A 17,291-nucleotide genomic window follows, 5' to 3' on the forward strand; every position below is an offset into this window, starting at 1 on the left:
GGGGAGGGAGAAATTCAAAATCCTCAATTTGGTTTGATTCTGAAACTCAGATGAGCAATTTAAGCCAAATCAACATCTGGCAAAGAACCCAGTATCTGGAATCAGAGTGATGCTAAACCTAGGCACAACGCTTGCTCTTGGCCAACACCTGCTAACATGATGGGAGCACAAAGGACACGAGTTTCCAGACACCGGGACTGGATCAGGGAGCGCTCAGAACAACTCTTTCGCTTCATGGAGAACTGAGCCAGGTACACCTAATGTACAGGGCAGCCGCCTCTGTAACGAGAGGTTACTCTACTTCTCAGCTGAATATCCATCCCTCACGCAGGGGATGCCATTCATTCACTCATTCACTAAATATGCACGTGTCACACGCAAAACACTGTGCTGGTTGCTGGGATATAAGAATGAAATGGCACGGGGCTCACTCTCGAAGAGTTCACAAACTTGTAAATGAGACAAAGTTGCACACATAAACCTGGGTGACGTGTACTGTAAACAAGGCAAGTCCCAGGCATCATGGGAGCGAGAGGAAGGAGGGTTTAAGTCAGCTTGGGGGAGTCAGGGAAGGCTCCTGGAGGAGACAGCCCGGCTTCAGGATGTGATGGAGAATCAGAAGCTGGTCTGATAAAGAAGAACAACTAGGAGGGAGGGCCTGAGACAGAAATCAGGTTGTTACTGCCAGTTCAGGACAGCTGGGCTGCTGGAGCCAAGAAAAGACCTGGAACAAAGTTACCACTATTTTTACAAGCTAGGAAGAGAGCAGCGGCCGGAGCCCTGGAGAGAACCACCCCCACAAAGGGCAAACACAGCTCCTCCCATCTTCTGGCTATCCGCTGGAGAACTTACTAACCAGCACCTTAAGTACAAAATGTTCTCTTATCTTTGATTTTTATTCCCACCAAGTGCTTCCTCCTCTTTTTCCAGAACTGGAAAAATCATGAGTTGAGTTCCACTCGCTTCTTTGATCTTTATCCTCCCGTTCCAGGCTTCCCTGGAGACTGAGAGTCCAGGAGTCTTTCTCCAAAGCAGAATGCTGACCCCTGTAACAGTCAGAATGTGGGGTCCAGGGTAGGTCACACCAGGTCAGCACTTGAAGGGGCTGTGATTGTCAGCGGCTTGTCTGTGCGAGGCCTGGATGGCATCCAATTCCAAAGCCAGATTCTTAACCTGACACTTGACAATCTCTTAGCATGGAGTTCATCTAACCCGATCATGAGGTTGTTTCTGACCACAATCTGTACAGAATCTTAAAGCAGTGAATCCTGTGTTCTGTAAAGGAGTATCGGGGAAGGAAATTTAGGGCAGATCCATGGACGGCAGATAAAGTCCAGAAGCCTGGGGTTCTTCTCCGACTGCCTATGCAAAGGGAAGACAGTTCTCCTGGATAGTAACTCAGGGAACTTCCATTTATAAAGCTCCTACTTTGTGCCAGGTATTGTCACTCCAGAGTGAGAAAAATTGAAGAAAGATACCTCATTATTGCGTGCCCACTATGTGCCAGATGCTACGTCAGCTGCTTTACCTGTTTATATCATAACACATCTGTGAGGAGGGCATCACTGTCTTGTATGGCAGAAGGGGAAATTCGGAAGTGTGAAGAGGTATGATATTTGGCCCAAGGTACACAGGTAGAGAGAGTAAGAATTTAAATCCAGATCTTCAGATTCCATGTTCAGAGCCCTTATTACAGCATCATGATATGTCTCAGGGGTTAGTTGTCTCAAACCAATACTATTAAGTTACAAACATGCAGGCCAGGAGAGTATGAGAATTTTCTCTCCAAAAGGTGTGGGGCTTTGGCTGCTCGGTTCACTGCTATCATCTCCAGTGCCTAGACCGGTAACCACCATGTTTACACACATTCAGTAGCTATCTTTAGTAACTGCACGGCTGGAATGGGCGGATGACCTTTTTAAGATTTTCAGGCCTTTCTTCTCTTCTACATTCTGAAAGGGGCATAGGTGGCATGGGAAACAAGAGGGAATATTTGCTCCCAGGCCTCCTCTTTTTCCCAGATATCCTAACCCTAAGCTGGCTGTAAGGTGAAGGGGAGAGACGGAGGTATAAGAAGGATAAAACTTGGTCAAAGTTGCTAAGTAGGTATTTACTGTTGCCTGCCTGGGCCCTCCCCAGCCACTGCTGGCCCCTAGGCTCAGCCCTTTAAGAAGCCAAGGTCCTAGGCTATCTTTCCACTTAAAGAACTTACTTTTGGAAAACACAAGGGAAACTCACTAACGTAAGTGCATTTGTGTTTTGTTTTGTTTTTATTTATTTATTTTTGGCTGCATTGGGTCTTCGTTGCTGTGTGCGGACTTTCTCTAGTTGTGGCAAGCGGGGGCTACTCTTTGTTGCAGTGCACGGGCTTCTCACTGCAGTGGCTTCTCTTGTTGCTGAGCACAGGCTCTAGGTGCGCGGGCTTCAGTAGTTGTGGCACGCGGGCTCAGTAATTGTGGCTCGCGGGCTCTAGAGTGCAGGCTCAGTAGCTGTGGCGCACGGGCTTAGCGGCTCTGAGGCATGTGGGATCTTCCCGAACCAGGGATCGAACTCGTGTCCCCTGCATCGGCAGGTGGACTCCTAAGCACGGCGCCACCAGGAAAGTCCCGTGCATTTGTGTTTTAAAGGGAAAAAAAAAAATCTCAGCCAAAGCTTCTAAGGGTAAAAATTTCTGCCACTGACCATCTCTGATTTAGGAAAAGAGGGGGGTCGTTTCATGGCCTGGATTCCTTTCAGTGCGGTTCAACTTACAACTCTGAGTGTCTTCAAGTACCAGGCACCTGTAAGGACACAGTCTCCCCTCCTAGAGGATGCAGCGAGTCCTGGGCAGAAGTGAGAAGGTGTGTTTCGGTTTGTTCCTTAGGGAGGTCTGGGAAACTGATAAGGGAACCAGAGTCCTGAAAGTTCCCAAGGTGCAGCCTGCTTACTTTCAGCATGTGGTGGTCCAAGCCTAGTGCCTGTCCCCTGGGTGCGGGTAGATGACAGAGACTGCTGGCCCAGGGATAAGTGGAAAAGCATGATGGAGGAAGCTTGCCGGGCCTCAGGCAGGTTATGGGAGGTCAGGATTACTAGGAGACAGGAACACTCCATGTCTGTCTAGACCACAAATTCTCTTTGTACCTGTTCTTAAAAACCAAAATCATGACATTCCAATCAAAAGCAGACACTGCCCACACTGAAAAGGGTAAGAAATACCTTTGTCTATAAGCAGTATTTTCCAACCCACATGCATTACTGACTGGTTACTACTTCTCAGGCACTGTCTTAGATCCTGAACACATAAAGATGAGTAAGACGGACATGTTTGTAGATGGATGAGAGCTATCCTGCTCTGAAAATCCAGAGACCATGCAGAAGAACTAGCCACTGCTTAATAATCTGCTGTATAAGGAAACAGATTAACTTTCACTCTACAGGGTAGGGCTATTTTATCTTATTCTTGCCTTAATGTGACTTTATTCATTTAATAAAGTTATCAAGCACCTATAAGAACCAGACACAGCTCAGCACAGGTTACACAAGATGAGTAATACAATGCCCCTGTCTTCAAGGAACTTACAGTCTGGTGGAAAGGACAAGCAGATAAAAGAGCAATTACAACACAATCATTTCTTCCATAGGGGTAGGTAAAAGTGCTGAAAGGAGGACAGCTTAGGGAGTTTCAACATAAATGGAAATGTCTTCCATGGAAAGCTACCCAGAGGAGAAAGCATCTAAGATGGGTCTTCAACTTAGAGTAGAAGTTAGCAAGTGGGCAAAGGGGAGGACCAGTCATCCTAGGCAGAGAACCACACGTGCAAAGACATGGAGGTGAATATGCATGGACAGAGCTCTGGGAACGCAGCTTGATGAAAGCATTTAAATAGATAACTCTTGTCTGTAATATGAAGTAGGGACTAAAAAAATCTTTCAAAGTTTTTGGACTGTAAGCCATAGTAAGAAATTCACGTTCATCATGGCCCAGTATACACATGCACAGACACGTAAAATGGAAGTGGAAACATAAGTTCCACAAAAAAGTGCTTACCCTTACTGTGCTAGACATACTCTGAGATTTTCTACTCTGGTCGGTCCATTCTATTCTGAAAATCCAATGGTCATGGTCTACTAAATTGATCTCATGAAGTTTGAACCATAATTTAAAAAGAAACACTCTTAGAAAGAAAGGCTAGGAAAAAAAGATTTGGCTATAGTTGAAGTGAAAAATATTGAGAATCTGAACAATGCCTCCCTCCCTGCCAAAAAACTGCAATAAGGATAAAGAAGAGGACAGAGTTATCACACTTTACTGTAAACCTTGCCTCATTGTCTGTCTTCCATTTGGGGATGAGATTTTGTTTGTTTATTTTTTTTTTAATTAACTTCACTGTCCCCCAGCCCCATGCCTGGGACATACTAAGTGTTCAATGGGTCTTTGATGAATGAATAAATGAACACAAGAATGCCAGGTTGGAGACTTATTTAGAAGATGAAATTATTTAGAGACTTATTTAGAAGAGACTTATTTAGAAGAAATTATTTAGAGACTTATTTAGAAGATGAAATCAGGGATATTCCCAAGTAATTGGACATAGCATACGAGCCAAATATAATATGAAAATAAAATTAGAATTGTAAGGGTTTCGGAGTATCTGTAGAAAAAAGCAGTACAGGGGCTTCCCTGGTGGCTCAGTGGTTGAGAGTCCGCCTGCCGATGCAGGGGACACGGGTTCATGCCCCAGTCCGGGAAGATCCCACATGCCGCGGAGCGGCTGGGCCCGTGAGCCATGGCCGCTGAGCCTGCGCGTCCGGAGCCTGTGCTCCGCAACGGGAGAGGCCACAGCAGTGAGAGGCCCGCGTACAGCAAAAAAAAAAAAAAGAAGTACAAGTTAGTACACCATCATCATCCACGCTAGTTGGAAGTTAATGTATCTTTATCAAATTTTTGGTAAAGGAAAGAACCGCCCAGATATTTATTCACATCATTTTTTCTATTATTTTATGGAGAAATTAATAAAATTATAAATGAATCCTATAATTGATGAAAAGTTCTATAATTCTACCCACATGCCTAACTGTTAAAGGTTTTTCTTTATTTATCTTGAATCACCAGCTCTCAGTCTTTGGTTTAAAAACAGAAAAGGAGTGTCTTTGATTCTGAGGAGAGTTTGAACACAGTGTTGGTAGTGACATGGAGTAAGAGATTACCTAGTCCTCCTGCATGGGCATCAATTAGTGAAGCTGCCACTGCAATTCCAGCAGGAAGGCCAAGGTCCTTTGCTGCCTCTGGTGTGAGCCCATTTCCAAGAGAAGTTCCAGGAGGCAGCACTTGGTTTCCTGGGTAGACAGGAGAAAAAATAAACACCTGTCAGTTTGAAAAACACAAAAGCAAACAGAGGGCTTTCTTAAGAGAACCTCTCTGCCCCCTCCCCTCTCCTCTGCCTTTTCTCAGCTTCATGAAGATGGAAACCATGCAGCTGCAAAGAGTCCCTATACTCATTTGGTGACTTAGGTATATGTCCTTGGTTCCCATAGGTCATGCTCTGGGGTGCTTTACAAAGCCAAGAGCTCTACGGCATCTTTCAAATCAGAGAAAGATTCCATTCATGAGAAATTCCAAAAGCTACAAATACATTGGCCTCTTGGAGCCTAGGCTGGAATGGTCAAACTGTTCCAAATGAGCTTCCAAACACAGCAGCTCTACCAGCATACCTTACACACACACACACACACACACACACACACACACACACACACACACACACACATACACACACACACACATACGCATGCACACATATTCACACATCCATACACACTCCCTGATTAACGTATATTCCTAAAGAAGTTGAGAAAATTTACTTATGTAGTTGCTTCCTATCAGAAGATAAGGGAGGGAATTATTTTGTTTCAACAAAGAATTTCTTAGAAGTTTTTCTCAGCTGGAAAAGAGAGCCCAGTCTAAACTCTGCAAACTTTACAAGGCTGCTACTTGCACAACCACAGAATACAATTTGAATGGTGTTCTTCGGAGTTGTGCAATGCAGTGACCCTGATATTTCGGGTGACCTTGAATTCCTGCAGTCAGTCAGGCCTTCAGTTAAGAATTTATTGATTGTCTTGTGCTGTGTGGGCGCTGTGTCACTGTAAGAGGCGCTCCTTGCCTCCAACCTAGTTAGGGAGATGAGATCAGGACACAGAGAACCATGTAAGTCAGAAGAGAATGAAGGGATCCATCTGTTCCCAGGTGTTCAGCAGGGGCTGAGTCACGCCCTCCACCCACCCCAGCCAAGGAATTTATCATAAGTATTTCTGCACTGTAAGAAGGGTAGGGCTGGACCTCTATATATGCTAAGATCCCTCTGAGCTCCAAGGGTCCAATATTCTGAATGTGTGCCATTTGCTCAGTGCTAAGATTCCTACCGCTTGTTAATTGTTCCATGGAGTTCCAGGGATGCGCTGAGGTGCTGCAGGACTTCAGCGGGTGGAGGGGCGGCGCGGGGGGGGGTTAGTAAGGGAGGCAGAGGGCAAATGGCTCATGACCTCCCCTAACTGAAAACAAAGCTCCTCTGCAAAGCTCCTCCATTTTTATCCATTTATCAAATTCTATCCAATTTGGAAAAAGTTTAGCTAAGAAAAAGCAGCAGCAGAAGACTGAACCCGCTGCATGGCTTCTTAGAGTGCCACTGTCCAATATGGGAGTCACTAGGCACATGTGGATTGAACATTTGAAATGTGGCCGGAGTAACCAAGGTGCTAAATTAATTTCATTTGAATTCATTTCCAGCTCAATTTCAAAACTGATAGTTCAGTTACTGAAAAACTTTTGAGTACATTTGGAACAACTTGGGCGTGCAAATCTACCTTTTCAACGTTAATTTAAGAAATCTAAGTCAAATATTTACAGTGAAAATTGAGAGTCTGAATTGAGAGGTACTAAGTGGAAAATACACATCAGATGTCAAAGATTTCACATGAGAAAATGAATATAAAATATCTTATTAATAGTTTTTAGATCAATTTATATTGAAATGATATTTTGTATATATTAGGTTAAATGAAATATTGAAATTAATTTCACTTATGTCTTTTTACTTTAATGTGGCTACTGGAAAATTTTAAATTACATATTGGCTTCTATTATATTTCTATTGGACAGCACTGGACTGGAGGATAAGGTCCAGATGCTCAAATGATGAGGTGGAGAGCACAGAGAGCCTCTAGTCTGTCTGCTTTGCAAGCACAACCAGCAGAAACCTGGAGGAGAGCAGCACCCTTAGCTGTGGACAGTCTGGCTCTGGACACTGTCTCAATCATGTCACTATGTCTACTAGCTAGCACATACAAGGCAGCATTCCCATTCACTGAGCACTTCTATGCTGGGGACCGTGCTAAGGACATGTCATGCATTTTCTCACTTTATTGTCGCAATAACCCTATGGGAACATACCCTACGTAGGTACTATTCTAATCTGTCCCCATTGCACAGATGGATGGGGAAAGTCACTTAAAGTGTTGGAGCACAGGGCATGGATTCCACTCTGATGGATACCAAACCTGTGCTCTTATTCTTTACATTTACATTCTGGTGCAGCTTCTGAGTGAATGAAGGAATCAAGAGATGTATTTGTAGCACAAACATTATGTATGTTTAAAAAGTGGCACCATTTAGAAATCCTGCCCACTACATTCAGATTCTTTTTTTTTTTTTAAAGGGTGAATTTTCATAGGAAGGTCAAAATGGAAACTTCTATTCCATCTTCATCCCCAATCCTCACAAACACAAAGGCTGTCATTTTCACTGAAAAAAAAAAAGGTTCAGAAGAGAAAAAGGATTAGCAGGGTGGGGTACACTTCCAAGCCTTTTGGACAGTCATCTAGAAAGAAGCATTGGCTGGCGAGGTGCAGAGAGAGGCCTGGGCTTGCAGCCATAAGATCTGGGTTCAAATTACATGCTGGAGGAGCACAGGTAGATTTCCCAGCAGAGGCAGCATCTTGAGCAAAGGCCAAGAAAGAAGGGAGATGGCCAACCGGGCTGACTGAACTGGCACATAAACTGGGGTGGGGCCCAGCATGGGGTGGAGGAGGCCTATAAGGTTGGAGAGAAAAGTAGGGAAATCCAGACTACGGTGTTTGAATTTATCACAAAGATCACTGTAAGCTTCTGAAAGAGCATTAAGCCAGGGAGTGAGGTGACTGGATTTGCATCTTTTTTTTTCTTTTTTTGAAGTAGAGTTGATTTACAATATCGTGTTAGTTTCAGGTGTACAGCAAAGTTATTTGGTGATACATATATGTATATACCTAGATTCTTTTTTTCCACTCTTTTCCATTATCGTTTATTACAAGATATTGAATATACTACCCAGACTCACAGACATGGATTTGTATCTTTTTAAAGGTCTCTCTGGCAGCACTGTAGCAGAGGACAGAACAGGGTAAGGAAAAGCAGTGGTGAAGCTATCTCAGTAACCAGAGAAAAGAGAAGGGCATTTGTTAACGTTATTGGCAAGTGAGATGCAGAAACAGAGGCAGATAGGAGAGATTTTGTGGAGCAAGAAATGGCAGGTCAGATGGACCTAGGGTCTGTCATACAGAGTGAAGTAAGTCAGAAAGGGAAAAACAAATACTGTATGCTAACACATATATGTGGAATCTAAAAAAAAAAAGGTTCTGAAGAACACAGGGGCAGGACAGGAATAAACACTCAGACGTAGAGAATGGACTTGAGGACACGGGGAGGGGGAAGGGTAAGCTGGGACAAAGTGAGAGAGTGGCGTGGACATATATACACTACCAAACGTAAAATAGATAGCTAGTGGGAAGCAGCCACATAGCACAGGGAGATCAGCTCGGTGCTTTGTGACCACCTAGAGGGGTGGGATAGAGAGGGTGGGAGGGAGACACAAGAGGGAGGGGATATGGAGATATATGTATACGTATAGCTGATTCACTTTGTTATACAGCAGAAACTAACACAACAATGTAAAGCAATTATACTCCAGTAAAGATGTTAAAAAAAAAAAAAGAAAGAAAAAGAAATGGCAGGTCGCGGTGGTTGCTTGGATATGGGGAGTATGGTAGAGAGGGAGCCATCACCACCTGGATCCCCATTAAGGATGGACCTGCTGCCCGGTGGGCAGTCAGGTCAGCTGCCAGCTGTCAGCAGACAGGTGCCAGCTCCTCGAGATCATCTTGATGAGGTGATGCCTTTCCCAGGGTGGCCACACCTAGAGACTTAGCAGAGTGGGATCAGAGGGCTCTGATGGGCACCACTCACTCCAGAATACTCTGCCAGGTCGGCCAAGGTCTCGTGGGACTTCATCACATTTGAATTCTCCCTCCGCCCAATCCTACTCCAGCCCCCTTCCTTTCACAGGTGGCAACCCCTAATGACCATCTTATACCCCCAAATCTGTCTCAGCATCTGCTTCCAAAGAACCCGACCTAGGGCAGTAAGCCAGGCTTTCTCCTCAATCCAGTCATCTAGGAACAAAAATAAATATGCACAAAGGTTAACACCCTCTTGTGAACTGGAACCACAGCATTCAGGAACCATCTATCTGGACCCCAAGCAGGAAGAAGCTTTGTTTAGCTAGAGCCCGAAGGGAAACAGCTTGGCATAAGAGAGGATGATAGAAACAGGCGGGAATCTCTGAGAATTCTTCATCCCAGGAAATCACACTTTATCAGCCAGAAGTGCACTGGGGACCAGAAGAGCTGTCAGAGCAGGCTTTAGTGTGTCTTGACAACTTTTCCAGAAATAATCCTCCTTTCGCTCTTCTTTCACCATAAAATTAAATTAATCACAGCATCGGTTTTCCCAGACTTAATGAGAACTTCACAGCCTCAGCATTTTCAGTCTCTTCCCTTCTTCATTCAACCATTTATTCACGCATTTTAGCAAACATTTCAAGAACAGTGGTAATGAGGATGGCCCCAGATATTTTCGATTACCCTGTGCCCAGATCTAGGTGCTGGCGAACGAGGGAAAGAGGAGCTTCTGACCTCAGAAGGCTCACACAGTGGTCTGTGTAAACCAAGGCTCTTCAGACCGTAGATGAAACGCTCTCAAAGGGGAATGTGCATGGTGATCCCAGAGCACCGAGGAGGGACGGTGAGGGTGGCCCGGGGGAGAGCAGGAAATCAAGATGAAGGGGACATTTGAGCCTGGTCTGGAAAGACAGGTGGCAGATTGCTGGTTTCAGCGCTCGGGGAGATGGATGCCATTAGAGTGAAAAGCGCGTTCACCACGGGGAGCCCCAAGGGACACAGAGTGTTTGAGGCGTTCGTATGTTTGCAAAAAGGGCACCAGGGAGGATAGGAGCCCTGTGGCCTCCTGGACAAGAGAGGCAGCAGGGGACCTCAGGCGGGGCCAACTAAGGCCATGTAGCCTGATGACCAACAGCTTTGAGCTCTTTGTTTATCATTTAAGAAGATAAGCCTGCAGCGAGAAAGGCGAGAAAAGGAAATCATTTTTATTTTTAAAACAACAGAGCCAACTGAAAAATGCAGGCTGTGAAACATTATGTAGAGGTGACTTCCTTTTTTTAAAGATTTTTTTGACGTGGACCATTTTTTTAAAGTCTTTATTGAATTTGTTACAATATTGCTTCTGTTTTATGTTTTGGTTTTTTGGCCCCGAGGCATGTGGGGTCTTAGCTCTCTGACCACGGATCGAACCTGCACACCACCCCACCACCCCCACCCCCTCCCCCGCGTTGGAAGGCGAAGTCTTAACCACTGGACCACCAGGGAAGACCCGGAGATGACTTCTTTTTAAGAACAACAACAAAGATGTAGATGCACTTATTTGTAAAAACACAGTCCCAGGGAAAAAATACAGAGAACAGGTTTTCTCTGGATAGTGAAATTATGATTTTTTTTCTTGCTACTAACCTATACTTTCTTTTTTTTTTTTAATAAATAAATTTATTTATTTATTTATTTTTGGCTGTGTTGGGTCTTCATTGCTACACGTGGGCTTTCTCTAGTTGCAGTGAGTGGGGGCTACTCTTCGTTGCGGTGCGCAGGCTTCTCATTGTTGTGGCTTCTCTTGTTGCAGAGCACGGGCTCTAGTCTCGTAGGCTTCAGTAGTTGTTGCTCGCGGGCTCTAGAGCGCAGGCTCAGTAGTTGTGTGCACAGGCTTAGTTGCTCTGCGGCATGTGGGATCTTCCCGGACCAGGGATCGAACCCGTGTCCCCTACATTGGCAGGTGGATTCCTACCCACTGTGCCACCACGGAAGTCCCCAACCTATACTTTCTAATTGTTCTACCTTGAACATGTGTTTCTTGTGTAATATTTTTGAAGGTGTTTTCCCCCTTAAATCTGTGCAGGGTGAATAAATTAGGGCACATGTATTCAGCAGAACCCTTCATAGCCATTAAAATGAATGAGGAAGAATTAAAGTATGGATTTGGAAGGGAGTCCAAGATAAATTAAGTGAAAATGGCAAGATGCGGAGTAGCATTCAGAGTATGATCCCATTTGTGAACTTTGTTAGAGGACACAGAAATGTAAGCACATACGCTTTCAGAGAAGTCCTAGAAAAACACGCAGAATATTGTTACAGCGGGGAATGGGATCCAGGGCAGGGCGCTCTTCTCTGTCATTTGTGCTTCTTCTGTACGTTGGCCTTGTATCCCTTTTGTGATCAAAAGAAACTAGTTAGGTTAAAATAAAAGCAAAATTAAAGTAAGGAGAATACCGCAAGCCTTTGCCAAACCCTGCTCCTCAGCCTGAAGGCAGGGGAGAGGCCCAAAGCCAGTTCACTTATTTTCTTGATCTGGTTGGCTTCTGTTCCTGTGAACACACTCTCACCTTGGGGTGTAGAAAAGCAATTGCTCTGAGGGCTCTTGGGCTTTTGTCCACTGGTTCCCATTCTGATGGGCAGAGTTGGCGTGAGGGTCACAAGCTGGGGCCTACAATTAGCCGGTGGTTACAGGCGCTCTTCACAGGCGGGGGTTCTATTACACCAAATCTTCCCCTACCAGTTTTTCAATTATCTATGACTAATGAGCACTTTGGGAACAGTTTCAGACACACACATAATCCTCTTTCCTGACGTCAGCCGCAGAAATTAATGACTGTGGGGATTGCTGGGAGACACAAAATGCATTATAATGGTCAACAGAACTGTTATCCCCTCCAGGAAGGGGGAGCTGGGGGCGGGGTGTTGTATTAACTGGAAGGTTCAGTGTTCCTTTGTATTCCTACAAACATGAGATGAAACCCAGGGGGAGAGCTGGCTCAAAGCCCGTGGAAATGTCAGAGAGAGGTTTGGGCGTGGGTGGTATGCAACCCGGTTCCTCCTTGTTTGGCACTGGACCCCCCTGTCCCCGCTTAGTTCTGCCAAGGTCAGCAGGCCAACTGGATCAGCTGGGACAGTTCTAAGTGACATCCCGCCCTGCCTGCAGAGTGGGTCTCTGAGTCCTTTCTGATTGAATCCACTTTCAATCTGGTTTCAAGGTGGGAGAATGGAAACCAAGACTAACTTTCAAACAATAGGCTGGAGTTATTTCAAAAGAATGTGGTGGTTTCTATGAGTTTGTTATTTCACACGGGCATACTATGTGCTGGGGTAGTTTCAAAGATATGTAAAGACCTGATCCAATTCTGGTAGAGCTCGAAAGTTACGTGAACCATGAACTCTCAACTAAACAAAACAAAATACTCTTGTGTGCTCATGGCTGCCAGTAGACTGGCTATGGAAACTTATTTTTCAAAAAACTTATAGAATCAGGGGCTTGATGCATACCTAGCACCTAAATTCCTCTACAGAGATCTCACCTGGGCAGGTTGGCTCACAGAGTTTTCTAGACCTGGAACCACAACTGATACAAGACTGACTGAAAAACATTCCAGTAATGCTTGCTCCTGAATGGGAGGTACACATACCCAGAACTATTTACTCAGTCAGAGAAAGTAATGAAAAACTCAAACCTGACATGTTCTGCCACCTGTTGAAAGACATCTTCCAAAACATTAAGTTGTTCATTTCCCTTCATTTTCCTCCTAAAAATAATCTTGTTTTAACTAGGAATTATATTCTATTTTAAATTACTGAGTAAATAATTTTCTGATGATATCCTTAGCATTCATCATTCACTAAAGAATGTTTACTGAATACCTACTATGTGCCAGGCACTGTTATCGTGTTGACAATGAATTAAAGAACAAGATAGATAAGGGTCTCTGCCCTCATAGGGCTTAATTTCAGTAGACACTATTCCCAGCCAATACCTCTTCTGAGTTATACTTTGTAACTATTATAATCTTGTAAGCTCTTCTGTGATTTGGACTCTCTTTTTTATATTTTTATATCCCTAGCCTTCTCTTCTGACCTGTAGTAGGTGTTCAATCAATAAACATACCATATATTTTAAATCAAATTTTAAATAACCCTTATGCTATGTTTTGTTTTTTCCCTGTGTCTATCTCTTTCCCTCTCTCCTACTGGACAGAGAATAGCTCAAAGACAATTTTATTTATCTCTGCATTCATTTCCCCTCCCCCTAGCACCTAGCAGTGTCCAGAACATAAGTTCTCAGTAATATTCATTCAACTGAATTTATAGATTTCTTTTAAGGAAACCATAAACAAGACCAAAAGACAACCCTCAGAATGGGAGAAAATATTTGCAAATGAAGCAACTGACAAAAGATTAATCTCCAAAATTTATAAGCAGCTCATGCAGCTTAACAACAAAAAAACAAACAACCCAATCCAAAAATGGGCAGAAGACCTAAATAGACATTTCTCTAAAGAAGATATACAGATGGCCAAGAAGCACATGAAAAGCTGCTCAACATCACTAATCATTAGAGAAATGCAAATCAAAACTACAGTGAGATATCATCTCATACCAGTCAGAATGGCCATCATCAAAAAATCTAGAAACAATAAATGCTGGAGAGGGTGTGGAGAAAAGGGAACCCTCTTGCGCTGTTGGTGGGAATGTAAATTGATACAGCCACTATGGAGAACAGTATGGAGGTTCCTTAAAAAACTACAAATAGAACTACCATATGACCCAGCAATCCCACTACTGGGCATATACCCTGAGAAAACCATCATTCAAAAAGAGTCATGTACCAAAATGTTCATTGCAGCTCTATTTACAATAGCCCGGGGATAGAAACAACCTAAGTGTCCGTCATCGGATGAATGGATAAAGAAGATGTGGCACATATATAAATGGAATATTACTCAGCCATAAAAAGAAACGAAATTGAGCTATTTGTAATGAGGTGGATAGACCTAGAGTCTGTCATACAGAGTGAAGTAAGTCAGAAAGAGAGAAACAAATACCGTATGCTAACACATATATATATGGAATTTAAGAAAATAAAATGTCATGAAGAACCTAGGGGTAAGACAGGAATAAAGACAGGTAAGACAGGAATAAAGACACAGACTTGAGGATATGGGGAGGGGGAAGGGTAAGCTGTGACAAAGCGAGAGAGAGGCATGGACATATATATACTACCAAACGTAAGGTAGATAGCTAGTGGGAAGCAGCCGTGTAGCACAGGGAGATCAGCTCGGTGCTTTGTGACCACCTGGAGGGGTGGGATAGGGAGGGTGGGAGGGAGGGAGACGCAAGAGGGAAGAGATATGGGAACAAATGTATATGTAAAACTGATTCATTTTGTTGTAAAGCAGAAACTAACACACCATTGTAAAGCAATTATACTCCAATAAAGATGTTAACAAATTAAAAAACAAAAAAAGAAAGAAAAGAACATAAAGTAGAGATCAACTAACTTAGACAAAACGATTACACACACACACACACACCCCCCCCCCCATGATGCTGAATATCAGCGGTCGGGGGAGTCAAGAGCAGAGACTGGATTCAAGTTTCACTCTTGAATGCTGCTGAGACAAGGAACATGTTTCCTAATATAATCCCCACCAGTAGTACACTCTCATCTCTCTAACTTGCGCACAATATAATGTATTAAGGCTTATGGACGTGCCTAGAAAATGGCTGACCAGCAGGCCCAAGCCTCTCACTAGGTACAGTGATGCTCTGGTGACAAGACATTGTGGATATCATCCTTAGTGAAATAGAGGCTCTCAAATTCTCTTTGCCTGATCAAGTCTGATTCAAGAAGTGGACGGTGGTTAACTTATAGGTGAAAAGCCCCAGGTCTTATCACTAAGGAGGGACACCAGGCCAAGGGGTTTGGACTTGTTCTAACAAGCAACTGGTAACCACTCTAGGTCAGTGAGCAGAGGAGTGGCTTGTATACAATACAAGTGGCTTGTACACAATACAACTTGTATTTTAGGAAGATAAATATCCTAATAGTAATAGTGCCTACTTATCAAAACCTACAGTCTCAGTCGCTGTTCTTAGCATTGTTCAGTTGCTATCCACTTCAATGCTAGCAACAAATCCATTAAGCTACTATTAGAATCACCATGTTACAGTTGTAGAAATAAACACAACAGAAAGGTCACATAGTTTATTCAAAGTCACCTATCTGATGAGGGGCATGGTCTGTGTTTCAGTCCAGGATTCTCAGATTCCAAAGTCTGAGGTCTTTGTACTATACCACATAGATTCAAGGGGGTAGACACTGGAGCCAGGGAGAATGATCTCAAGTGTGTGTTGACTGTCATGGATACAAAAGGAGGAAGCTTCATTTACAAGAGGCTCCCATGGTGGGTCATGTCCAGGAACATGAAATCCCAGCATGCTGAATCATCTAGCTCCTTCCTTTCCTCTCCTAGGCAGGTTTCAAAAACAGACTTCAAATGGCCCTTAGGGACCATCAACTTCAGTGTATTCCTTTTACAGCAGAGAAAACTGAACCAAGGAGAAAGGTGGGTTCCCTGGGGCCACTCCCTGTGGTAGTAGAGTCTGGACTGAACCCTAGGGCTCCCAACTAGAGGCAGGCATCCTCCACTTCTCTATACTCCCTGCTATGACAGCGCCATCCTGCCCCCTCCCCCAACGGGAGCAGGAAGCTCACCTAAATCAGTCTAAGTCACAGGGAGAACAGGAGAGGTGGCAAGGATCCAGTGGGTTCCAGCGGTGTAGGTGGCCAATTCTGAACTATACAGAGCATAAAGTGCAGTCTTTTTAGCTTGAAATCATCCACTTTGACACCCACAGTGACCTAATTCTCTAGTTAATTGCTGATGCCCTATTTTGTCCTCACCTAGCCTAAGGCCACTTCCAAAGAGCCTTTCCTGGGTAGCTCATAATTAATCAGTCTTGCCTGTACCATCCCACAGCATGTTTCTTGGAATTACATCATTCTGTTCTACATAATGGCTTTTTTCCTTGTGCCTCCTTCTTTTATTTTAGATTCTAACCGCCTTGAGGGCAGAGCTCTTTCAGTTTATCAGAGCACTCAGGAGGTCAGGTCAGGAGGTGGGCAGGCTTGGGTGGGGATCCTGGCTTTACCAATCACAGGGCTTGTGACTTGGGCAGGGTGATTCAATTGATTCAATTTCCCTGCTGCAGTTTCCTCACCTTCAAAAAGGCTCCAATAATGCTATTTTTCTCCCAAAGAGGTTGTGAGAATCAAACAAGATGATACATATAATGTACTTTAGGATGCTGTCTGCCACATGGCAAATGCTTGATAAATGTGAGATATCATGGTTATTATGACTCCATATTGCTGGTTTATGGGATATTGCCTGCCACATTCTGGCTGAGGTTATAAAGCTTGAGGAGAGATCCTCAACGTTAGGGCATGTAGAGATATATGCTTTGGGGGTTATGAGAGCAAACTGCAGAAACTGTGAAAATCTGTTAAAATAGTCACAGTGATGGAATTCAGTGTCTCCCCATGGTCGTGTCTCCATGGCATGTCTCCAGAGTGAAATGTTTTAAAAGCGCTGAAGGTGTTCCCTTCAGAGTTATTTTAAGGACCAAATGTTTGCTTCAAAAGGAAAAATTATGATTTTGTCAGCAAAACCCTTGACTGTTAAGATGACCAATGCTTTTAAGAAACAGACAAACAGTTCTGCCGTGGAGAGTCCCCCCACTGCTAGGGGAAGGCAAATTCAGGAAATATATGAAAATATTTAAGCTGTCATTGTGCTGAAGATATTACCAGGTTTAGAGCAGTGGTCTCTCCAGTTTTATTTTCTCTTTGCACAATCCAGTAAAATATAAAAATCACATAAAGAAAACTGGGGACTGAGATAGGCTTCTCAATTTTTTATTTGGTCCCCTAGATTCATTAAAAAAAAAATCCTAGAATCAGGATAATTTGACACAATGTTCTATCACTGAAAAAAAGAGAAAGGAGATGATCTCAAAATAAAGGACATTCACTTAAATAC

The 17,291-nt window shown here is 43.7% G+C and overlaps 1 protein-coding gene across 7 annotated transcripts in view; it reads right to left on the bottom strand.

Moving 5' to 3' along the window:
• FGGY (FGGY carbohydrate kinase domain containing) overlaps positions 1-17,291 on the bottom strand; it is a 422,532-nt gene that overhangs the window by 200,758 nt on the left and 204,483 nt on the right. For all 7 annotated transcript variants that reach the window (XM_082834792.1, XM_082834791.1, XM_082834790.1 and 4 more), the window contains one exon: positions 5,188-5,316. In XM_082834792.1, the coding sequence (XP_082690918.1) occupies positions 5,188-5,316 (129 nt within the window). The remainder of the gene's footprint in view (positions 1-5,187; positions 5,317-17,291) is intronic.

The sequence above is a fragment of the Leucopleurus acutus genome, assembly GCF_964270905.1.
Source record: "Leucopleurus acutus genome assembly, chromosome: 2".
In the NCBI taxonomy this organism is placed as follows: domain Eukaryota; kingdom Metazoa; phylum Chordata; class Mammalia; order Artiodactyla; family Delphinidae; genus Leucopleurus; species Leucopleurus acutus.